Source organism: Clytia hemisphaerica, unplaced genomic scaffold, assembly GCF_902728285.1.
Source record: "Clytia hemisphaerica strain Z4C2 unplaced genomic scaffold, Clytia hemisphaerica genome assembly, whole genome shotgun sequence".
NCBI lineage: Eukaryota > Metazoa > Cnidaria > Hydrozoa > Leptothecata > Clytiidae > Clytia > Clytia hemisphaerica.
Genome location: NW_027104511.1, coordinates 33319 through 59685, shown reverse-complemented (window position 1 = coordinate 59685; position 26367 = coordinate 33319). Strand labels below are relative to the sequence as shown.

Below are 26367 nucleotides of genomic sequence, written 5' to 3'. Positions count from 1 at the left end.
ACGACCACAAGGAGGATCAAGTCAACAAAGATTTGTTATCAACTTACAAACAACGCTGTGTCCGAAGCTCCAATCTGCCAGAATTTTCCAAAAACATCAGTTTATCATTTCATGCACATGAATCGTTCAAGACGACTGCAACATCTGGTGATAAAGAATCAACTGACCAGCGTGGTATCTACATGCTACAAACAATCTCAATTGACAACACCCCATACACTATCTTCTATGACACAGGGTGTAGTGACTTTATCGTCAAACGTTCAGCCATTCAATCACTTGGTTCAAGAGCTACAAAAATGTCATCCCAAGTTACGTCCATCGGCGGAGTTGGTCAAACATCATTGCAGTCATTTGGAACCTTCAACGTCAAAATCCCAATGCACGATGGCAATTTAGCATCATTCAATGGCATATCACTTGATACGATAACCGCTACCTTTCCACAGTATCCACTCACTGATGTTTACACGGAGATTGCTCAAAGCTACCACTCATCCGATCATTGTTCAACTCGACTTCCATCTGTACCTTCAAGTATCGGAGGAGATGTCCACTTCATGGTTGGTATTAGCTATTTACGATATCACCCAAAAGTCGTATATCAACTTGCGTCAGGACTGACGATCTATGAATCAGTTTTCAACAACCAAGATGGTGGTCGTGGGGTTATTGGAGGACCTCATGAGATTTTCACGAAAATTCATCAAACATTCTTCAATCAAACCAACTTCCTTGGATTTTTGAGTGATCAATTATCATTGTACCGAACTGGAATTCAAGTGAATCCAGATGTCAACAAGTTATTTTCTTACTCATCGTATCCCATCAAGCAATTCGAAGAGATAGAATCAACTGGTTCAACCATATCTTATCGGTGCATCAAGTGCAGAGAATGCAACGATTGTAAGAATTCAAACATCCCAGAGGAAATCAGCATCAAAGAAGAATATGAGCAGAACATCATTGATTCATCTGTTAAAATCGACCCTGATACGAAAACTGTCACTGCAACTCTACCCTTTGTTGCAGACCCTCTCACCAAGTTGGCACCAAACAAGAGCATCGCCCTGAAGATATATCACCAACAGCTTCGAAAACTCAACAACTCTCCATCAGATAAAGTCGAAATCATTTCATCTGAAGCAAAACTTCAAGATCTTGGTTTTGTGGACTACATTGAAAATCTTAATGCTCAACAACAATCAATGCTCAAGGACACATCGATCCACAACTTCATACCTTGGAGAGTCGTATGGAAGGCTTCATCTGTCACAACTCCTTGTAGAATCGTCTTCGATGGATCACACCCAACATCAACTGGCTTTAGCATCAACGATTTACTGGCTAAAGGTCACAATAGTCTCAATAAACTCCAGGAAATACTCATCCGTTGGACAATCCATCCCATCGGCTTTCATACTGACATTAGAAAAATGTACAACACCATTAGACTCCACGAATCCCATTGGTGTTACCAACGTTACCTCTGGGAAGAATCACTTGACTCAACCAAAGCTCCAAAAGAAAAGATCATAAAGACTTTGATCTATGGCATTCGTCCAAGTGGTAATCAAGCCGAATACGCCCTTCGTTCGATCTCGACATCCTTCAAAGATCAATATCCTAAAGTTGACGAAATTCTTCAACACGACGTCTATGTTGATGATTGTATAACAGGTGCATTAACTATTCCAGATGCACACCAAAGAGCTGATGAAATTGAATTCGTCCTGAGTCATGGTAATTTCAAGCTAAAAGGAATTACGTTTTCCGGATCTGATCCACCAGAACAGCTAACGGATGATGGTGTCACAATTGGCGTCGGAGGCATGATATGGCACCCCAAAACCGATGAGCTCTCAATCAATATATCCGAATTGAATTTTTCAAAGAAACGTAGAGGGAAGAAATCAACTGAAACCATCAATATCATCCCAGAACGATTGACAAGACGTCACTGTGCTTCTAAAGTCGCAGAAATCTTCGACCTTACCGGACGAATCGCACCAATTGTTGCCACTCTCAAGCTCAATCTCCACGAACTTTCAACTCGACAACTCGACTGGGATGATAAGATTCCAGACGAACTTCGCCCAATCTGGCTAGATCATTTCGAGATGATGCAAGAGATTCCAAATATCAAATTCAAACGTGCTGTTATTCCCTCAGATGCAACTTCATTAAAAGTCAATACCGTAGATTTTGGGGATGCATCCCAATCGCTCATCTGCACTGCAATTTACGCTCGTTTTCCTCGACCTCATGGGGAATTTTCATCACAGCTCATTTTCGCCAGAACTAAAGTCGTACCAAAAGATTACTCTCTACCTCGGGCAGAATTATTTGCTGCTCTTGTAAACACTCACACAAGCGAAATCGTCAAACGATCATTGAAAAGTCTTCATGATTCCTCTATCAAGCTGACTGATAGCCAAATTGCAATGTACTGGATAAGCAATGACGACAAACCTTTGAAAAAGTGGGTTCGAAGTCGCGTCTTAGAAATCCTTCGTTTCTCGGACAAGAAAGATTGGTACTACGTTCCAACAGATCAAAACCTTGCAGACCTTGGCACCAGAAGAGGAGCCACATTCCAGGATATCGACCAATCATCTAATTGGATCAATGGACATCAGTGGATGAAGCAATCACAGTCATCATTTCCCATCCAATCAGCATCTGAAGTTACGATCACCAACAAACAGATGGCTGAAATCAACAAGGAACATACTATCGTTCAAAGTTATCACATTTTATCATTCAAAGAAACATCTGAAAGGTATAAATTCTCTCAATACCTTCTGAACCCAAATCAACACAAGTTCTCTACAGTTATTCGTATCATGGCAATCGTCTTCAAGTATGTTTACACTCTACTCAAACGTACAAAAGATAAATCTCGTTCCCAACTCACCATGATGAAACATTCAACCATTCTCATTAACGATGACGAGATCAAAGCTGCCGAGACGTATTTCTACAGGAAAGCATCACAAGAGATAATTCAATTCCTTCCAAAATCAAAATATGAAAATATCACCAGACTCAACGACAATGGAATCTTGGTGTACACTGGTCGAATCCTCGCCGATGATCAAGTATCCATAGTTGGACGTTTCACCAAATCAATGAAAGATTTATCTTCGACATCCTTCTGTGTACCAGTTATAGACAGAAGATCACCAATTGCATATAGTATTATCCTCGACACACATTGGAATCATCCAGAAGTCAGTCATGCTGGGATAGAGTCCACACTTCGCTATGTCCTCAAGAAAGTTTACATCCTTGAAGGTCGAATTCTTATCAAATCAATCAAAAGTTCGTGTCAACGTTGCAAGTTTTTGGCCAAACGAACCATCGACATGGCTATGGGTCCAATCTCCAGATGCAATATCACCATAGCTCCAGCATTCTTCTACACCCAAGTCGACCTATCTGGACCGTTTCAATGCTACACACCACATCACAAACGAAAGACAGTTAAAATATGGTTGGCTGTCTTCTGCTGTTGCTCTACATCAGCTGTCAAAATCAAGGTTATGGACGATTATGGAACGACATCATTCATCCTTGCTTTCAATCGCTTCTCCTGTGACCACGGTTACCCGAAACGACTTCTTTGTGACGAAGGAGGTCAACTCATCAAAGCCTGCAAAGAAATGCAAATTGATTTCATTGATATCAAATCCAAATTGATGAAACAAGCACGTGTTGAGTTCGAATTATGTCCAGTTCAAGGCCACTCAATGCATGGAAAAGTAGAACGAAAAATTCGTGAAATCAACAGTTCAATCGAAAAATCTGCTCACAACCAACGTCTTTCAATCCTTCAGTGGGAAACGTTATCATCATCTATTGGCAATCAAATTAACAACTTGCCCTTGGCTGTTGGTAACATTGTGGGAGACTTCGAATGTCTCGACTTGATAACGCCGAATCGTTTACTATTGGGACGAAACAATAATCGTTGCCCCACTGGCATTCTATCATCTACCAACCCATCAAATATCATCAAGGAGAACCAATTCGTCTTCAATGCCTGGTTTGAAGTTTGGCTTCTCGTCCATGTGCCAAAACTCATGCACCAGCAAAAATGGTTTACATCAGACAAAATCAACGTTGGCGATATCATCTTGTTCACCAAAAACGAATCAGTTCTGTCAAACTCGTACACCTATGGAATCGTCAAGAGTCTCGAATTCGGTCGTGATGGCGTGGCACGTAAGGCCATCATTCGATATCGTAACGAAAATGAAAACGTATTTCGAGAAACAAAGCGAGCTGTTCGATCATTGGTCGTTATTCATCACGTGGACGATTGTGATATGATGAAAGAGTTGGGTGAAATGGCTTTATATGTTGATTTGATTCGTAAATGAATTCGTAAATTATGGTAAATGTTTGCTTTTTTGGTGGGAGTGTAATGTGATTCATCAAATTTTTAGTATATTTAAAAAAGCAAAAATATTTTATAGTTCAATTTTCAGTGTCTTGTTTTTGTCAGTGTCTTTTTGTCCCCAGCGTCCTTTGTTTTCCCAGTGCTTTCTTTTTCAGCGTCTTTTCTCTCTTGTGCATTCTCGTGTTTCATGCGTCGTTTGTTTTGTTCTATGTTTAAAGTCATTTATCTATGTTATCAATTATTTCAAATACTTTGTCAGTTATTATCATTTTGTCATTTAGTCATTATCTAGTAATTAATTATTTCACACGCATTTTATTTAATTATCATTTGATTTCTCAAGAGTGTTATATATTCATTGTTTTTATATCTTGTCAAACTAGTTTTTTTGTATCAAATTTATATAAAAAGGCCAACTTTTTCTCACTCGCTACTCAGTCACAAGTTGACTATGAGAGAGTCAACATCAATATGACTAATGACAAATGACAATAATCAGAATTTCTTCAATTTCAACTTTGTATTTTCACTGGCTCACATTTCCAGCACACATTCTTGGCCAGCTGGTAGGTTTTTCTTGTTTCTTGTTTGCACTTTTTCTGTTTTCTTTGTTTCTTTTGCATAGTGACTGTTCAGGCCTTAGGTTAAGTTAAGTTAGGCTCTACTTATCAAATACATTTATAATTCAAGGCTCAATTTATTTTGTTAATTAGAAACTTAGGAATTTTCATTCATTTTATTTTTTAGTTTGAACTTGAACCTCAATATCAATTCATCAATCAACGTTACAAATTCTTGTCTGTGTGTGTGCGTGGACTTACAACAAGGCCTTAATAATCGAAGCGCTTCAACCTCAACATACAAAGTTGCTAAAATTTTAGAGACTGGTGCAACTAAAAAAGTCTGGTACAGTTTGGATGAGACAGTCTAAGAGTAAACGCGAGACAGAAGGTTTGGTTGTGTTGATCAGATATGTTTTTATTCTATCCGAACTTATGTTATGTTAAAAAAGACCAAGGAAGCCCTGACTGCTATTATTCCTATCTCTAAAGAAGCGTGTCAAAATTAGTAGAGGGGTGTCAACATTAGACCAATTTATGGTAAGTACTTACCATATAACCTCTTTTACAAACTCAAATACAAACGTCATTCACATTTATAAAGGCTGCTTTCCATCAGCCATTTCATTTAGAAAATGAACCTGTGTGTTTTCATTTTCATTTGTTTATCTTTTTTTGCAATGTCAGCTTTTTCATAAATTATGCGCGCGCATAGAAAAATATCCAAAACCCCGTGAAGATTCTACTCAGTGACTTGCCGTAAACCAACCAATCAGATGCACTCGCGTATGCAGGGACAAACATCCCTGCATGCGAGTTAGTTGGACCAGACCGTAAACAAGAAACAAGATTATCAAAAACTAGACGGTGAAATAGTTTACGGTCTTGATATCCAGGCTAGTCCCGCAACAGACCTTTTCGCATTTCCATCCACCATATTGAATTATAATGCAAAAATACAGGAACAAAAAACCTGTGGTAGGATTTAGTTGAAAAATATGCAAAACCTATGCAAGTTTAAACAAAAATTTAAAAGACAACAAAGCATGTTATAAAGAAATTATTATACTCATTAGAACAATAAAATATGGAATTTCTTAATTCAGAAAGAAATATTTACAAGACAACAAAAGTCTTTTAGAAATTTGATTTTAAAAACATAGCATATTCTGTCAGTTAATCACCCTAGCGTCCCACCAAATCCTTTACTTGACGCGCAACCAAACAAATGTGCCATACAACTTCTAAAGGGATTCATGAAAAAATAAACGTGCACTTTTTAATGAAATTAATATTTTTAAAAAATTTAAATTCTTCTTTTAAATTACCTAAAATTTGAGCCATAGATGAAAAAATTTTTAAGCCAACCTCAAAAACTAATTTGAAGTACAGCTTCCCAAGAAAAAGATCTGCAGGCAAGAAGACACCCACCTAGATCCGTGCATCACCAGATAGGCTACTTCCCGGAAATTTTGTCGGATCTCAAACACTATAACATGGGCCGCGGCACCGGGGGGCCACCCGGGCCTTGGCCCGACCACATTTTTTCAAAGTAAAAAGAAAATTTACCAATCAAACCAAATTTTGTCTAATAACGTTAAAACAAACCTGTTCTAGGTGATCTAGAAGGGGTAAAATTCTAAAATTTTCTCCCGTCGGCGCCAACCATGGTGGCGCCTCCTTCGTCAGTATGTCATGGCCCTATCACTTTCAAAGTGGAGCCGCGGCCCCTGTATAACCCATTTACATGTGCAGAATTATTTTTACTTTAGCACTGTTTAGCATGTAATCAAGGCCTAATGAATTGAGGCGCTATCTCAGGAATTAAATGACAAAATTTGGTTGGTTGATTAGCTAGCTGCTGCACATTGACAATCAGTCATTTTATTTCATTTCAAGTTTTAATTAATTGTACTTGCAGTCTAGACTTAAACTCCTATATCAGGATTAGAAGCTTTTATTTTACCCTCTGCAACAATACAATGCTGACAAGTAGACACAACACAGGAACTGCTCAGGCTGAAAATAAGAAATTTAGTCAAGGAACAGTTGAATTTGAACTTTAAGATATTTTTTATTATTTACAATAACCTAAACAAAGATGATATTTAATATTGCTGAAACAATTTTCAATGTGTCAAAAAGAGAAAATATACAGAAGTTATACTTTCATACTAAGCAAATCTTAGCTCAACGGCTAAGTAAATATCGTAAGTTGGTCTAATTTCAACATCCCTCATGTAATTCCAACATCCTTATTAGTAGAGATAAGATTAAAGGAAGGACGCAAAAAAAGATGTTTTCCTCTCTAACCCTTTAGTAGCGATTAGCTATTCCAACCTTTCAATATTCCCAGGTTTATTAAGAAGGGTGTCGGAATGAGATGAGGGGTGTTTACATTAGACCAACCTACAGTAAAGAACTTGATAAGGAACTTTGAGGTTGAAACTCTCTGTTCTTTTGCATTTTTTTGCTTCCTAAAAATGTGTTTCTTGCTTTCTGTGGAAAAACATGTCGTTTTGAGCAGTGACCTTAGGATTTTGCTCAAAGCGGGATGGGAATAGTTAGGGTAATAATGAAGGCAAGGAAAAATTGCCAAATTAGGTCACGTGACGAATTATTTTCCTGGACATAAGATTGAAAAGTATGGCATAATATATATAATATTGAAACGTGGTGGATTGTATGGTTTTTTAGTATTTTTTAAAGATTTTTTTGGACACTGTAAGGAGCTTCTAAGTAAGGAGCTTCTATTGTAAGTGACATTTCCCTTCTTTTTTAACTATTGAATGTTGACCCCCTCCCCCTTAAGGCCTGAAGCCGTCAAAGAAAGGATTGTCAGTGTTGTCAACGGCACCTTTTAAAAAAAGGTGAACTCCTTTAGGCGAGCCATCATAAGTGTGCAATAATTGTTTTCTCATCATTGTTTTAGTGCTGGAGTTTTGAATTATCCCACATGACATCACGTCTAGCAAAGGGTATTATTTGCATAGAAAATTTCTACTAGCTTAAATTGTTATACCTCCTTACTTCAGTGGATGTAAAAAAAACCAGCGAGGAATTAGATATTACCTATAAGAAAGTTTTGTTTAAATTGCACGTTAACGTTCAAAAATGACATCTCCAAAAATGAAGCCTGCAGCAGTTTTTATGGCAGTCGCTTTTATTTTACTTTTTCTACCATACTGTCAGATACTGTACCATACAAGAATTTACCAAATTTTCCTAAGCCAGTTTCCATAGCTAATCCTTTAAATGCAGTAAAAGTGGAAAAAAATAATTATATATTTGGAATTAGTAGGAGGATATTGAAATAAAAACTTTTTCTGGAATTTAACCTTTGAACCCAGGTGAAGAAAAATTATAAGCTGAATAGACTTTTTTGAAATATCTATGTTGATTATTACATTGTAAAGGTGATTAGTGAAAGATAATCACATATTTCGAAAGAAGATTCTAGTATTTCTTTAAATAAAGTGGAAACTGGCTAGAATCAGCATGAATTTTTAAATTGAATTCAATTTACTGCGCAATTTCTATTTAATTATAATTAGACAGTTTATTTTGGTGCATGGTCTACTGTCATTAAGATGGATAATGATATGACCTTTTGCAATTATTATGTTTGAAAAGATGTATAAATTGCATTTTTTTTGCACATGCAGTTCTACAAAATAGACCAACCGCTGCAATAGACACTTGTTTTATTAAAGTACAAGAAAGTTTATTTTCATAAGTGTCTAAGATAATATTGTGATAAACTTAATTGTGATAAGAAATAGTTAAGTAGAGTGATGAGTGAGATACAAGTGGGGCGACAAGGTATGCTTTTTTTGGGAATTCAAAGATCTGCTATAGTGACTACTAGTAAGAAAATTGTGATAAAATGGCAGAATATGAACTAGACAATCTGACGTTATTATTTTTAAGGTTTTTCTTTTTAGTTTGAATTTCACTTGACTGTTGATGAAACAATAAGATTCTTACTTCCCCTTCAAAAGGAAAAATACAAAACCTGACCCAGACAGAAAATTATTTATAATCAGAATTAAATTTTCAAAAATAACTGGTAGGTTTAGAAAGGTTGTGGTTTCAATGTTTTTGTTTTGAAGAAAGACATAAACTGTCTCGACAGAAAGAATGTTGAATAATAGTTCCAGTTTTTGCTTTCTTCTACTGTTTGTCATCTTGTTAACTCTTCTCTGTGAAACATTGTGGAGTTATCATTTGAACAAACTATTTTAAGTGATTTCAACACTGAGACCTATTCTTATTCCTTGTTCTAAAAAATTACCCTTTTGCATTGGCAGTGGTAACTATCTGAATTGCTTATTGGAACGTAGCAGTTTACTCAGTTAATAAACCCTTAATAGAGTGTTCGAAATTTGTTTGCAAAATATGACCATTGGTTGGAATGTCATGACATTGAAGTGTTAAAATTCAAATATAGTATTTATTCAATATTTTCAAAATTTAAATACTGATAATATCAAGAGATTGATATTTTCAAGGTTTAAAAGTGTCAGTAATGATTTGAATTTGGAATTACTGAATATGTGGCTCAAAGCCGAAAATGAACAGTAGATAGGGTTTGTTGAATTATAAATGATATATTGATCATTTTTGTTTAGAAATTAGGGGAAACATGAACCCGCGTATTATCTTATCAATATTAATCAAAAATACTTTGTAGATTTTTATAGAATTCTTTCATGTTTGTATAAGATTTTCATTGAGCTTTTTTTATAAATTATTCACTGTCTTTTTTTCATGAATATTGTTATAGTAAGATAAAAACAAAGTAAATAAAGAAGAACGAAAGAGAATTTTCCTTTAGACTTGTTTTTGAAACAGTTGTGATGGTAACAACTTGAAAGGGGGACAGGCTTTTTCACTACTCTGTGAATTTGAAAGGTTTTACATTTGTCTCAGCTCAGTTATTGGTTTCTTTGTGGCTTCTTCTGTATTGAAAATTACATCTCGAGAGTCACTGACTTATTATCATCTAACTCTATGCTTTAGTTATAGTAAAGGTTATTTACGTAACGATTGTAGATTAGAAAATGTGTTCCTCTTATAGTCATATTAACCTAAACAGTAGGTCGAGCACAAGAAATGAATATTTTCCAATAGTTTATAATCCATTTATAGCCCTTGAAATTTATTTTCGATGATGAAAATTAACATTGTTGGATTTGGTCACTTCCTGGTATCCTTCCTGGAATTATCGAGTATGAAACTAACTTATTGCTAATGATAATAATTATCGTTAAACTTTTAGACATTCGGGATTCATTGCTCTCTTTCTCTCTAATTCTTGATATGCGTAAGTCATTTTTCTAGCGGAAACACCCGAAAAAATCTGGGATTTGACCCCTCTCTGCTACTAAAAATAGAAACACGGAGGTCAAAATCCGGCTTTTTTTGAGTGCTTCCGTTAAAAAATATGTTTGTCGTCATCTTGACTTACGCATAGCAAGAATTCGAACGTCTATTGAACATCTTTTTATGATTAGAACTAAGACATTGGTCCCCTCCTTAATCCGAATCTTTTTCCAATTCGAAAATGAAGATCGAATTAGAGAGAGTCAACTGTAGTAAATAAGAATTGCACGTGAGCGAAGCTTATTATAGTTAATTCCTTTCGGTTTTAGAGACAAAAGTTTTAAAGAAGCTATAATTGTTTTCGAATACTTTGGCCTATTAGCAAGCTCTATTATCACTGAAAAATCTCTCTTTCTCTGTTTATAAGCACTTCTCGTATGACATGAATCTATAAAGCTTACAATTTCTTGACTTTGAATGGGTACAAAAAACGAGTTGTTGGTTGTTTTTACATTATGTTATAGAGCCTAAACCCTAGATTCTTTTTCTATAAGGTATAAATTGCGGTCAAAGGAAAGAAAAAAAAAGCGAAATGTCAGGAACCCTTGTTTTTTAAACCGTTCAGTTACTGTAATTATTGACCCACATTCGTTTCATTACCGTTTCTTATATAAAACTCCTTTTATGAAAACTGTTGTCAAAGATTGTTATCACAGCATTGTTCTTTTGTTTGGATGTTTTATAGTAATCCAGCGTATTAACATGTAATTGTTTTACATGCATTCCATTCTTAACATGGCGCTTAACTCATAACATGGCTCATGTAATCATGTATTACACTTTGCAAGCATGCTCATTTGTACGAGACATGGATTACAGTGCTTTTCTCGAAAAGTGAGAATCGAGCTATACTCGAACTTACTCAGTCAACTAAAACTCGAATATAGTTTCGAGTAACACTAAGGGTTTTTTAATACTATCTAATCGTCTCGAATTTCAGTAAATCTGAGTGAAGCAGCGTTTTGAAAGTTTGAATTAAAGAATCTGAAATATTAAGAGAGATTAGTTTTTGCAAGCAATTTAGTCTATGAAGTTGACAGAAGACTACTCTTAATTGAAAATGTTGCTGATTTTTGCAATATTTCCACAATAATTGATACAAGTAATCAAATTTCGATCAATTCAGGTGAAATAATTCACTTCATGCTATTCAAGCATTAGGATAATTTAGAAAGTTGTTGTAAGGAAATCTGTAATTGTGTGCTCATGATAAGCTGCATGCCTGTTTTACGTCAGCAGTGCTTTTCAAAGAGAATATAATCTAATCGGATTTTCTGTTCAAGTCTCTTTCTTTTTAACAGCTAGCTCTAATAGATGTAGAAAAATACCTGAATTTTGCACTCTACACTTTCTTCACGAATACAAGAGTATCAGCTTGAAAGCTTTATGATAACGGGTTTATCTTTTGTTAGAAATAAGATATGAATCAATGATATAAAATTATTTAGCACTTAAAAAACACAGTTCATGGAGCCTATTTCAATACACAGTTTGCTTGAATCTAAAAAAGTATCCGAAAGTATTCGAAAGATGTAGCAATTTGAAAACATTCTTTAATATGGCCATGTAATTTGTTCGTTAGCAAAGGAAGGAAGACTTTTCATAAATGACCGAATCATCACTTTGTGATATCCCATTATGAAAAGCTTATGTATGTTTTATTGAAAATATTTATTAGAGGATTGACGAGATTGGTTGCGGTTAGCTGATAGAGTTGATTACATTTGCAAATTCAATCCAACATTATATTAAGTTCGGATTGATGGAATGTTCTTTGTCTCACTAAATATCGATCGGCGTCGGATTGATGAAGTTTGATAAAGCAATCTAGTGATTTTATTTCAACACTTTTGTCAAGCGCTCGAATCATATCTCTTCTTTGCAGTTATTTGATTAAAACTTATAAACAGTTTAGAGCAAAGTTAACTCTTTCATATCAAAGCTTCAGTAATTTGAATATTTTGTATTTTGCGAGGATCAAAATAAAAGTCAACCGTAGCTAAAAAGATAATCTTATGTAAATTGCTATCTTTATTTTATCAGCAGAGAAAAATATAATTAACAGAAATAAAAATTCCCCCGAATAATAACAACATTACACAGCATGTCACCACCGATGTACCGTGATTCATCATCTGGATATTGGGGATTCCCCTCCTCCACCATGGATTGGTGTGAAGAAAATTATGCTGTCACCTCATACGTGGCCGAATTCTGTAAGTTCATTTTATGGTATACTATACCTTTTTTTTCTTTTTCAAATTTTCCATTTTCTACTACTTGATAAGTAATAGTTTCTTCCCTGATCGGTCAGCTTTATCAAATCTAGTTTGAATCAACCCCCAACCCCCAACCCCCCATTTATTAAGCTTTGAAATCCTCCAATCCATCTTGTCTATACCTGCTAATCTTTATTACCTTCACTACCTTGTATCAAAAGTCTACTATGAAACAGTTTGAATTCTGTTGTAGTTTTTAATGACCATGGAAATGTATATATCTAATTAAATACCTCTTAATTCTTTATCCTCAAGTTGGTCGGGTCGATTCCATTGTATATCCATACAGGGGGCGTGGACGAACATTGGGGATAATTCGAGCTGAATTTCCAGGGGGTCTTCTAAAAGAGTGTTTTTCATCTTTCCAGGGATAAAAAGTTTTTTTTGAAATTTCCGGTGGGTACAAGACTGATTTTAGTTTGTCACTTTAAGGTATGAAAAGATATTTTCCAAGTTTTTTTTTGCAAACTTTGCTAAATTTTTCCAGGGGTATCCACACATTTCCAAGTAATGTTTTTTAACTTGAAAAGGTTCGTCCACGCCGCCCTTGTATGGAAACTTTATGGAATGGCCCAATAGTGTTTCTGAATACTAATACTTCTTTGTTACAGGGAATACAGTCAGCAATGTTGTCTTCGTTGTACCTCCTTTACTAACCGCTTACCATTTATGGAAACACAAACTTTCTGAACTTGGCCCAATAGTCTGTTTTCTGTTATTGACAGGTAAGAAGGTGGAGTATCTCTTCTCCCTGGTTTGACCAATAGCAGTAGTTTACATACAACTTACCATTTTTTGTTATCCTTATTTTGTTCAAACTTATTAAAAGTTCTAGAAGACTCTTGTCCCTAAAAAGTTACTATACTTACTATATTGTAAATACTTCTGACTTTAAATTTAAAAGAGTGCTCAATATCATACAAACAGAAAATAAAAGGAAACTTTAAATACTGGAAAAAAAAACTTCACCTTTTATTTTCTAAGGTTCTCAACTTCAGTTGAGCTATAATCTGAGAATGTCTGTATGTATGTATGTATGTATGTCTGTATGTATGTCCGTCCGAAAACTTTAGGGCAGGCTGGACACTTCAAAAAAGGTCGGATTTGGCTGAAATTTGGCACACTTGTTCCTTGGGTGAATATCTGGGGATGTTTTTTTCATTTTTTGAAAATTTTGATTTTTGGGGCCTGGGGACGAGTTTTTCGCCAAAACGAGGCTAAAACTTTGGGGCAGCCTGGACACTTCAAAAAAGGTCGGATTTGGCTGAAATTTGGCACACTTGTTCCTTGGGTGAATATCTGGGGGCCTTTTTTTCATTTTTTGAAAATTTTGATTTTTGGGGCCTGGGGACGAGTTTTTCACCAAAACGAGGCTAAAACTTTGGGGCAGCCTGGACACTTCAAAAAAGGTCGGATTTGACTGAAATTTGGCACACTTGTTCCTTGGGTGAATATCTGGGGGGTGTTTTTTTCATTTTTTTGAAAATTTTGATTTTTGGGGCCTGGGGACGAGTTTTTCGCCAAAACGAGGCTAAAAACTTTGGGGCAGCCTGGACACTTCAAAAAAGGTCGGATTTGGCTGAAATTTGGCACACTTGTTCCTTGGGTGAATATCTGGGGGTGTTTTTTTCATTTTTTGAAAATTTTGATTTTTGGGGCCTGGGGACGAGTTTTTCACCAAAACGAGGCTGGCAGCTTGGAGACTTTAAAAACGGTCCGATTTGGCTGAAATTTGGCACAGGTTTGAGGAACTTTCTCCTAAGTTATTTATTTTGAAAGGCTCTTAGGACGAGGACACTATTCTAACGCACATAAAAAAATGAAAAAATTAAGATAAAAAACACCCCCAGGTATTCACCCAAGGAACAAGTGTACCAAATTTCAGCCAAAACGGACAAAGTATATTTGCTACCTAATACTAAATATTTGAAATGTTACAATTGGGCCTTCTAATAACGGGAAAATCTGAAGTTGAGCCCAGTGCGGTGCGCACGTTCGACTATATGATAAAGCTATTACAATATTTCAAACGCCTTTCTTCTTCTTTTTTTCAGTTGTTGGTTTTGGATCGTTTGCTTTCCATTGCACTCTTCTCTATCATTCACAGGTTAGTGCATAGATTTATAAAGCCCGAAAGGCTAGATGTCGTACTTTAAGTCATCGCAGGCAAAAAAAAGTGAATATCGCAAGAAATATAGTTTCTATTGTTTTCAAAAATTCGTGTAGTATCTGATTGGTCAAGCGCTGAAATTCAATTGTAATGTCACGTGACCTAACCACGACACACTTTTTAGCAAAAGTACGACATCTAGCCCTTCCACATCTAGCCAGATTTTTACTCGTAACATGCTTTGATCTTTTTAAAGATTTTGTGTCGGAAAGAAATCACCCATGATTCTGGGATTTACCGATTCGAAATTCTCGACCTTATTTATCATGGCTTCTCTTAAGATGAAAAACATAATAGTCAAAAGAGACTATTCTCTGACGATTAATGAGAAAACTTTGAATTATAGTTTGTCTTATTTTTTGATTGCCAACCTCGGTACGCGATGGAGATAGTTGAGAGATATCTTTTATCACTTTTATAAACATTTTAATACCTTAAAAGATAAGATTTATATATCTACATTATACACAGAATATAAGAAAGGCTATTAAATAAAAAAGATGTTCCTATGTCGTAAAAAAAACACAAGCAAGTTATTAACAGTATGTACACGAAAAGTCCAAGTTTTCAATGAATTTAATCATCACTGTTTATATCTGTTTATATTTTCAATTGGATGCCTGGAATCATCGTAAACAGGGAACATGTATGCTGTTCTCGTCGTGGTTGTCTGTTCGATAACTGTTAAAGTTGGACAAGATGGTTCTTTCCGTTTGAAATCCATTTCTCTCGTCGCTTCACTCGGCTTTCTCGTCTTGTATTGGATGGTCATTCGTTGCCCACAAGTACAATTACATTGTCGACGCCTTGAAGCTCTCTTTGTTTGTTTTTTGTAAGCGTAAGGTACAAGAACTGGTTCTGTTGTGTAGTAGAAATATAATGGTGGTACTTGATTCCACTCTTGTTGTCTAAATGAAGAAGGAAAGTGTCTATAAGATCGGTTCCAACTGCGTTAGAAAACGACGGAATGTTTCCAACAAAAAGTTGAAAAAATGTTTTTTCCCTCACTTTCTGTCATTTTATATCGCTTCTTATCGTCCAGTGGGAACCAAGTTTTAGAGGATGAGAAAAAATCTTTAAGGAGTTTGTTATGTTCAATTCTACTCGAGATCCGAATATGATTGGCTTTAAAGAGTACGTCTAAACTATTCAAACAAGTTTTCAACCAGACTTAATTTCAAAATATGTTTTTCTCGGTGGCAAATGACATTTAAAAATAATAGATAATCTAGCAACAGATATTTCAGCCGTAAACATTTCAAATGAAATCTCCTCAACCAAGGAAAGTAAAACCTTCCTACCTTCTTTTTTCGGCTTCGCATTCCTCACACATTTTGATCAGGTCTTTGATGACCTCTAATTTTTGGCCTAAGAAAAGGTCTTTCAATAGTTCTTTGATCAAGCCCATGCTTTTATGTTTCGGTTTGTTGTTCCTCTTGCTTGCTTCACTCGTCACTTTACAGTGTGTCTTGTTTGAAGTTTTCTTTATCTTCGGGATAGTTTTTGCTGCCCTTTTATAGGTCAATTGTCTGTTAAAAATTTCCCTCTTGTGTTTTGACATTTCTGCGAAAAAGCTTTTGTATTTTGTGGCTTGTATTTTCTAATCTTTTTAAAAGACAGTCTTTTGTTCTTATCGCGTTTGAATTATGATGAATCACACGGCTTGCTAGTGAATAATAGCCTTGAGTTCAGGACTTTCCCAAATATTCTGTATTATTGATTAATTTATATAACTTAAGAATATTTCTGGCTCTGCTCTGTCGTGCTAATCTTGGAAAAACCAGTCTAAAGACTATTTTTTCGACCAAAATTATAAATTACTATTTGTATTTAAAAAAATACCCTGTCTCATTACTCCATGTCAAATTTTAACAACCATTTTATGTACATGGGAAAAACCTGCTGCCAAATTACCAACGAACCTAAAGGTTCAAACAGAGAATTTGCCTTCTGAAATTCTGTTTTTATGTTATTGTTATTATACATTTTCTTCTCGTCATGCCACATATATCTGATTTTCGCGAATCGCGAAATTATTTTCCAAGAAACGTGTTTCGCGTGTATTAGATTTCGTGATTAGAATCATCTGGAATTTCTTTTGCGTATTTAATTTCGCGATTCACGAAATCTGATTAAGATCAAATGATGAAAGTAAACGATACGAAACTGTGTAGATTTTACTTGATAAGCAATATAATCTATCAGTTAAAGGGCGTAAAAAATCTTGAACTAAGGCAAACGAAGAATTAAGTCAGGTTGAATCGAGACTTTTTATGCTAAATTTTAATTTTACGAAATCTACCATGGTTCGCGAAATTTTGTAAGAAAATCAGTTTATAGATATTCAAAACTCACGATAATTAAACTACTTTAAACAGGTATCACTTGTCGAATAGAATATATAATATTCAACAACGATCCATTTTTTCTTGGTTTTAGTTATTGGACGAACTACCGATGATTTATGGTACATGTGCCATGTTGTACTGCATGTAAGTGTGATACCCAAGTTTTACAAGACTCCCAACGGAGCTAAAAAAAATTCTCTGGGTTAACTCTGAAATAGAACAAATTTCAACAGGGGACTTAAGTTGAAGTCTTAACATCATAAGATCAAGATTTGAGAAGGTATGATATAAAAGGTCTTTTTCATACTGTATAAAATTACCATACAAAGGGTTATGAGATTTAAAATATTAGAGAAAAAGCTTGAATAAGGGTTAGTATGTATCAACAGGCAAAATTTCTTCAGTTTGACTCTTTTTTTTTCCTTTTTTCGTATTTTTCAGAATCGAGATTCGATCACCAAAAGACAGTGTCAACAAATCGTTGATCGTTATTCTCATTTCAATTTCTCTCTCTATAACTCTGGTAAGTTTCAGTTCTCTCGTTCGTCTGTTCGTTGCTTGGCCTCTTCGTTTCCAGATTCCCCACGGACTATTGAGTTCTCGATTGCCGAGTTCCTTTATTGAAATATTAAAATCCTTCGAATGTTTGAATGTTTCCGTTGGCTGGAGAATTTTAAGGGGGTTACCTTCAACCTAAGTACAGTCTAAAATAAAAGATTTTTGTTATTTCCTAGGCGTGGAAGTTTGTGGTAACAAAAATATGAAATCTTAATTTATTTTTTCTTTAACCCACATTCTTTATGCCTCTTTTTACTGCCCACATAAACATCAGTTTTAAGTTATGGCTCATAAGGTTTCAAGTTTTTAAACCAAAACAGTTAGGCTAAGTGCTGAGTATTTTTCTTGAGATTTTTTATGCTTCCTACATTTCATCATTAAGCCAGGCCACGGTGCCCATCATCGAATGATAATCGGCCAGTGGGGAATTTCGAAATTACTTTAAAGGTTTTTCTAAATGATGAATCGTTTTTCTTACGTTTCCTTTACGTTCGCTGAACATTCAAGTTTTTAGCTCCACGGTTGTGAACCGAAATTCTAAGTCTATGATTAATATTCTTTCTTGTTATTTTAGATATATGGTTCATTGAAGAATCCTCTTATATTTCTGGTAAGTGTTCCCAATTCTTTATGCTTTCTTAAACCGGTTCAGTTTTATCCTTTCACGGCCGACCCTTCCTCGGTTAAAAGTAACATATAATCTCCTTCATTTGTTCGTAATTTTCGAAAGCTTGCTTTTACACATACAAGTTTTTTCTGAGTTTTACCTAAGTTTTCTTGGAGAATAATCTCTGAAATTGTTGTGTGTAAAAGAGCCTTTAAATCAAACAACTTGTGCAACCTTTACATTGTTGATGTTTTCTTTCTTTGTAGTGGAGTTATGGCGTGTTGGCTGCCGCCTTGTTTATATACTCAACATTCGCGGTTGTCTGTAAGTGTTCTTTGTTAAAAGTTCTGTTTTCGATGGATTTCCGTTTCAAAATTATGCATGATTCGCTAAAATTTCGAGAATTGTACTGTTTTGCTTTGATCACTGGAGTGATGATTGAAGCTATTTTTTTAACTTTTTTGAACTTTTTTGATACCAAGCCCTTAGAACTTTTTTGAACTTTTTTGATACCAAGCCCTTAGAACTTTTTTGAACTTTTTTGATACCAAGCCCTTAGAACTTTTTAGAATTTTTTTGATACCAAGCCCTTCGAACTTTGACAAAGGAGCAAACTGGTTATTATAAAACTCTTAAAGTGAGATTTTTTTTCGTTAATAATATTGAAGGCACTACATTTCGCAATTGATTTTGATTCCCCTCTGTATTCCGCAACTTCTTCAGCTTCGTATTTACTTTTCAGGAATTACAACGGCTCACCAAAACTTTTAGCTTCAGCATCATTCAAGTAAGTTTCTATCTTGTTAATTACATCTCTGTTAAATTACAGAGTGCTTTATTTGAGAAATATTATATAGACATTATAATTTCAGTAAATGGGGAAACTTTTTTCTCCAAAACTTAACTTTTCTTGCTGTTTTCTCTTCTTGTTCTTGATGACAAACTATAGAATGTGTTGGTTTCAATCGACAAAAATTGACTTCATTTTAGTCTTTAGTGTCGAAAAAAGGCGAGGTGTCTATTGATATGTCGACATTTAGATACATCATCCTATGGCATGCACCTGATTAGTGAAGTTTGAATGGGTTTACGCATGCGTGTCAAGTTTTATCTGAGCATCATCAGTCATCATCATCATCATCAGTACTCTGTTTATGTCGAGTGTATGGTATATATAAAAAGAATGTTTATCGATAAAGCTGTGTTGGTCGCCTAGTAACCCCTTTCTCTGGATTTTTCATTCTAGCTATGGATTTGGTTTCATTCTGTGGAATCTCGATAACGAGTATTGCTACCGTGTTCGGTAAGTTGAGTTTTGTTCCTTGTTGATCCTTACCTCTCATTTCAATCATGCGACTAAGGGAAGAGTTGGCTTGACATATTATGTTAATAGATCTTATCGGAGTTTTTGATTTTTCTAAAAAAAGCGATGCTTTGTGGGATTGCTTCGAGTGTATTACCATTGAGTTTCAAGCCCGAAGGGCTAGAGGTCAATCTCTTTGGTAGGATTTGAAGCCAACAAATCCTACCAAAGTTGCGCGGCCTTGAGCGACCCGTCTGGTTTTTACACAAATGACAGATTGAAACTAAAATTTACCGCTTAATTTCGAAAAATATATCACTCAAAAACAAAGGAATTGCTAGATTCAATCCGTCATCAAAAATACGGCGCATATTTTAAGGCTTCAATTGTTCTTGCCTGAGAAAGGTTAGAGATTGACCTCTAGCCCTTCGGGCTTGAAACTCAATGTGTATTACAATAGAAATCTCTTAGGAATTCCTCCAGGGAACTACCCACTTTATCTTCTGCATCCTTCTTTTATAGTGATACACGGAAGAGTTTACCAGGGTTGATAGCTCCAGTAACTCAACTCCATGCTTGGTGGCATTTCTTCGCAGGAGTTGGAACCTTCCTTACTATTGTTTATATGTAAGTTTGATGCTGTTAAGCACAAATATTCTTGATTGAATTTTCATTAAAAATCAAAAGTAAATAGCCAACAGGATGCTGATAAATCAAAGCTTTCATTATTCTCGAATTTTCGAATTTTTATTTATAAACCACAGGAACTGGTAGATATAGATATCCACTTCCCTACCGGTCTCTTTCTAAACTTCTAGGAGTTTTAAGAAAATCTATTTTTTAATTCTGATCTAATTTGTTTTCAGAATACATTTGCGTTTGACGTGTCTGGGAGTAAACCCTTTTCTACAGGTAAGTTATGAATAGAATTAACGATTTTCAAAAAAGGCTTTTTTGATGTATTATTAGCTTTTTGGCTTTTTTGATAAGAATTAAAATATAGAAATATGTCGATAACTGCCTATAATGCGTCTAACTCGGAATTTTGAATAACGTATCAATTCGAAAAATGAAATATAAAAGTTCTTTTCGAGTTACATAACTCGAACAGCCTATGCGCGAAGGCCAAAAGTAGGTAGTGTTGCCTTGTTTTTTGGTTTAGAAAACTTTTTTTCTTCTTTTTTTTAGTTTTTACATGGATTCTTCCCATACTATTCACAAAAAGTTGGCAGATCATACGAGGAAACCAAATTTCAACAAGACATTAATGGAAATACCGTGCCATCCGTCAAACTAAAAAACGGACGTTCGAATAATAGCGTTGGAAATTTTGCTCGATTACTTTAAAAGTTCTTCTACGATTTTTACGATGGTAACATAACTTTTGTTTAGCGCTTCTTATCTTTCACTCGAAGTGTTTTCGCTGATCCAATCAACTTTAATCCATTTAAAAAATGAACGGGTTTTACTCAAGTGGCTGCAGCCAAAGCAATTTCATATTTGATCAAATCATGGTTCTCAGTTACAATCATGGTCGTAATATTTGAGAAAAAAGGGAAATCCACCGGGAAATTTTAAAACCACAATCGATTTGTAAGTGCTCTAAAGTAGCTCGGAAGGGTAGAGCTTTAACTCTGAGTTTTAACATGAGACTTAAGACTTAAGACCTTGGGATCTGAGGATCCAAAAGTTCAAAAATGGTCCAATAAAGCTCATAATATAGCCTGGAGGTCTATAAACCCGAGCCAAATTGAAATATCCGATTAAATTTAAGAGATGGATCAAAATCAACTTTCTCGCCCGAACTCCAAATTTCGAAAAACGAGGAAATAAGCTAAATTCTCAATAGATTTCTACCATGATTGTACATTGAAAAATGTTCCAATTCCCCACTTTTTGGAGATTGACAATGGAGTTAAACTACTATGTGGACATTTTCAAATGGAATAAATTGTGTATTCTTTAATTTTCGAATTGAACCTTCTTTTTTTATATTACTTTATTTATTAACTTTTATTTGATATATATTATTTGAAACTTTTTTGTTTATTTTGAAAATAAATTGTAAATACTATTTTGAACTATTTAGCCATCCATATATTTCTTTTTTTTTAATGTAGCTTTGTGTTCTCTGACCCCAGGGAACCACGTCAATCGTCACAAATTTCAGCTCGGTGATTTGTGCCTATATGAAGTGTTTATCGGCTTGCCTTTGTCTAGAATATGTTAGAATATGTTTAAATGAAATCTTTCAATTGTGAATATTATTGACTAAATTTGTGGAATATTTTGATTCAGGTTTAAAGGAAACCTTCTGTAAATAAATGATCAAACTGAATATTTTTTACGCCATAGGACTATCACGTTTCAAACTAGAAAGAACATTTAAATTTTCGTGAACAAAATGTACTTTTTATTGTGATATACATAGATTGGGTTACTCGGAGTCAACGATGGTTGGTTCGGATTAGACGTTCGAATCGTTTACAAGGTCACTAAAAAGGTTCATAATTTAGGTGGCGTACTAAATATTTGAAAAAACGTAGGCTAGCCCGGGGCGGAGTGAACGAAAGTGCTTACAGTTTGCTCCAAACGCCACCGCCCCTAACGCCCATTACGGTTGTAAACTCTGTGCACATAGTTTTTGTCGTGTTTACTATCCCTCCAACGTTCGTTAGCACATCGTCTAGGTTGGATGGATCAGAATTGGCACACTTGCGACTTGAGGTTCTTTTTTACTTCCCGATAACTTTTAGCGAAGAAATCCAAAGGGTTAAGGTCATAATTGGCTCGCGAAATAAGCATCATATGAAAGTAAGTGATCATGGAGTGTACACACTTTTTTTATAAGATATATACTTTATAAGAATATATTTATACTAAAATTGGCCAAAAAATATACCACCATCATGTAATTTGGCAATTGAACCCTAAGAATGCCGATTTTTAGAGCATTTTACTATTAAATTGCCAATTAGTAGTAAATTTAGCCCTTTAATACCCAATTGTGAATACTACTGCCAATGTAAAGAAACTAGATTTCTTCTGGAATAAAAGCCTGGAATTGACGCGATATCGGCTTAACATGAAAACTCAGATTTGATCCTCGAGAATTCCCCACAATGCTTTGCGCTGAAAATATTTCACTGCGAACTTTTTTCCGCAGTCCAAGAAGTATAAAACTTACACTACAAAACTCTTAGACGATGCTATCGTCCGTATAATATGTTATTATGATATAACATAGTTTGTATATTATAAAACGTAATATGTTTCGCGGCGGATAGAGTCTGTGTTTACGGACGATATCAATTTGGCGCTTTTCTTGATTTTATCTTTGCCCTTACCGACCTTGGAGAAGGGTCGGTGAATTTTGCGGAAAATCCCTGCAGATTTATAGACGAACTTGGTAGAGAAAATCAAAACAACACAAAATCGAAGGGAAGGATGCAAGTAGGAAGTGAACTTTATCCAAAAAATGGTTGTTTTCTTTGACCATGATGGTTCTGGGTCTGGTGAAGAATAATGTTCTTGTAGGATAATTTGGAGGCTGAAGATAAGACCTTACATAAACGCATTCACCTTTAGCTTTTATGACAATATTAGTTAGAAGGGATTGTTTTCCTCAAGGCCCACAAACAAATTCTAACAGCTTGGTAAAACCCGTGTGTTTTCATCATGAGAAATATCTCGCAAGTCATCAATGACGTAAGCAATTAACAAAAGAAAAAAAAGAAAGATCAAAGAGATTTTTTTTAACTAAGATTTAAGATACCTTCGCCAATCTTGGGAATCTCCATTTTTCGATATTTTATTAGCGCTTTTCGTGACGATCACTCTCATATAAATCTTAACACCACCAGGATTGGCGAAGTTTGTGAAGTTGAAGCACACGAAGAATTGACTTTTTCAATCATCTGCGGTGGATCTCAAGTTATCTGAAATTGGAATCGTCTAAAACACGATGTGTAATGAATTGTAACGAACGATGATTGCTGATTTTAAAGTCGTTAAAAGTGCGAAGTAATTATCTTGGGAATAAACGAACTGAAAATCAATTAAAACAATGTAACAAAAAAGTTACAGAATTATGTCAATTATGAACGACAGGTGAGACTTTTATTTATGGCTTTTATTCGCCAATACGATGACATGGTTTTTGGCTAATTTTACGAAAAGAAACACACCCCTGTCTCACATATCCCTCATATCTGTTAAAGAGTTTTTATGAATACAGGCGAAGAGTGGGGAAACGGTACATCATATTATCTCAGTGACGCTTATTACCACCGGGACAAGGGGTGAAACTTTCCACCTCTTAGCGAGTTTAGTTCGATTTTTCTTTGAGTTCAAGCTCGGAGATGCTTCGGTCGAGGTCTTGAAAAGGCTGAAAGATGCTTATAACGATACTAACGGTGTATTTTACCTTTTTCATAGTCCACCTGGATTTCAAAACTTCACCGAGACAGGGGTGTATAAATCTTACATTTTACTTTAAGGAGACGGGGGTGTATAAATGTTAATTTTTATTCCCAGTTTTACAGATGTTTTTTTCTGTCTATAAACTTTCGTGAATGGCCCTTTTAAAATAATTTTCAAAAAATGCTGTGGCAAAGAAGTTTGTCCGCGCGGTCATACTTTCGATTTTTGGAAGCGGAACATACGAATACGGGCATTGTGAGATAACGATGTTTCAGAACCCTGATCTTGCCACTCCATGCTCATTACTAGGTCTCCAGTGGTCTAGATTGGATGAATCACAACAATTCTTCTCTCGTGCTATTTTCCTTTTCATTTCAGTCATTTTCATTTTTTATGGGAACACAATTGCAATATCATTTATCCAGATGACACGTGTATTTTCCACATTTCAACTGTCGTAATATCATAATGATGATACACATTCATTGGCGAAGGCAAGAATCTGGAAACCTTTCGGAGAATACCTGTGTCAGAGATCCGGTGGAGCCCTGCAAAACCATCCCCATTGTAAACTTCGAGCTGGAATATAGATTTTCTATCCCAATCGGGACAATACGATTAGATAGAAATTTTCATCCACGCTGAATAAGCAAAAAGCTCCACCGGGGCGGCATTGAGACAGTGGTGCGTGTGGTGAGAGAATGAAAAGAACGCCCAGAAAGAAAAGAAAGACCAACGAAGTTACAGTCTATATTCTATTATAACTTGATTGTAATGATCAGTGACCTCATTTTTAATTTTCGCCACTTTTTTTGATGTTTTATGTATTTCGTAACGTATATTATTTTATGAATTGTTAAATTTAATAAAAAAGGTGGTTCTTATTTTCTTCTTCACGACTCTCAAGCAGCACGCTCTCCCTGAACAGCTCATAATGGTAACAATCGGTAACGTAACTAAATAAAGAAGAACAATTAAAAATACTATCATTCATATGACCGTTAGAAGATCCATGGTACTGTAGATTTTTTAAGCTTCAAACTTTAGACAAATTGGGAGTCGCTCAAACTCAAAAAGGTCGGTAGATAAATTGCCGAAGTTACGGTGACAAGAAACAACGCACACTAGTTGATGAGAAGCACAAAAAACAATCTAGATTCCAACATAGATGAGATAATTGTTTCATATAACAATGTAACTTACGTTGTCTCGGACACTTCTTGAGTTTAGTGAAAGCAGTCCGCAATGATTGTGATATTGACAAAACGTCTCGCTTCATTTGATCCGTTTTTCCTGAATAAAAAGAAAGTAAATAAAAACATCATTTGAACTTGAACTTTCAAAGTATTGAAATCAACGGATCATCAGTCGCTTTTGTTAGCAGTGAAGTAAGTAAGTCTATAATCTTTAGGAAGAGAATACGGATATGAATTTGATGCAGGGGTGTATTTAGGATTGTTAGACATCGCTGAATAGTATTCTATATGATATAAAAAAGATTCAATGGGTGGAAATTTTTTCAATGGGCACAATACCTTATTAAATTTAAAGAATGAATCTTGTAAAGAAAAAATGAAAGCCCCGTTCAACTTCATTTTCCCCCGTTTTCTCTTTAAAGTTGAAATTGGCGTATTTGCCTGACGCGTTCTAGCTCATTTGCACAGGGTAGGGAAAAACCCAGGGGGTACTTAGGCAAATGGAAGTACTTTATGTACCACCCTTAAGAGTACCATTTTTGGATAAAGTCCCGGTAAGGGTCGGAAAATTCACAAAATTTTCCTTTGTTTTCTCCTTTTTAGTCTCGTTAAGGGTCCGAGGGTCGAATGTCGGGCGGCACCACCCTCGTCAGATCGCAACCCTAGGATCCTCCCCCCGGGGGAAAACCCGTTGCAAATGCACACCCCGTGCAAATGCCCTGATTTGTCTGACTGCCAAATATAGTCCATCTAAAATTGATGCAAATTTATGCCAAATTCATTCCATAAGTCATTTATGACATTAAGTTTTTCGAATATAGTCGCCTGGTATTCAACTTTTATAGCTTAAAAAGTCACTCGCGCATTAAATGTAATGTGTCGTTTTTAATTCTCCTTTGGGAAAACGAAAGCTGTTATGCCAGTTACGATTGATTCGTTTTTTTATACTACTTAATTTAGTAGGGGGAAATTTGTAAAATCGCTCGATTTTTTTAGTCAAAGCACTTGTTATACATTTTTGGAAAGCTAAGGGGTAGGGGAATCAAAATAACTTGGGTGCCAATTTTGCTTCGGACACTTTGGTGTGATTTTCGGACAAATACGACAGTCTCGGGCAAAAATCATAGGGAGAAA

At 35.3% G+C, this 26367-nt stretch overlaps 1 protein-coding gene across 1 annotated transcript; it reads left to right on the top strand.

The window, feature by feature from the left end:
* The first annotated feature begins 12454 nt into the window (after positions 1 to 12454).
* Positions 12455 to 22020, top strand: LOC136821929 (alkaline ceramidase 3-like). Its single transcript, XM_067078147.1, has 12 exons — positions 12455 to 12566; positions 13241 to 13367; positions 14684 to 14736; positions 17239 to 17291; positions 17589 to 17670; positions 18280 to 18315; positions 18579 to 18636; positions 19055 to 19099; positions 19559 to 19615; positions 20138 to 20242; positions 20482 to 20527; positions 20804 to 22020. Exons 1-12 carry the CDS (start codon positions 12455 to 12457, stop codon positions 20960 to 20962), a joined length of 933 nt encoding a protein of 310 aa, XP_066934248.1. The 3' UTR covers positions 20963 to 22020.
* The last annotated feature ends 4347 nt before the right edge of the window (positions 22021 to 26367 follow it).

What these genes read in the sequence shown, in the direction of transcription:
- LOC136821929 (XM_067078147.1), top strand. Translation starts at nt 12,455, where the DNA reads ATGTCACCACCGATGTACCGTGATTCATCATCTGGATATTGGGGATTC. An exon ending in TGTGCCATGTTGTACTGCAT is followed by an intron (nt 17,292 to 17,588) that starts GTAAGTGTGATA and finishes CGTATTTTTCAG; the next exon opens with AATCGAGATTCGATCACCAA. An exon ending in GAGTAAACCCTTTTCTACAG is followed by an intron (nt 20,528 to 20,803) that starts GTAAGTTATGAA and finishes TCTTTTTTTTAG; the next exon opens with TTTTTACATGGATTCTTCCC.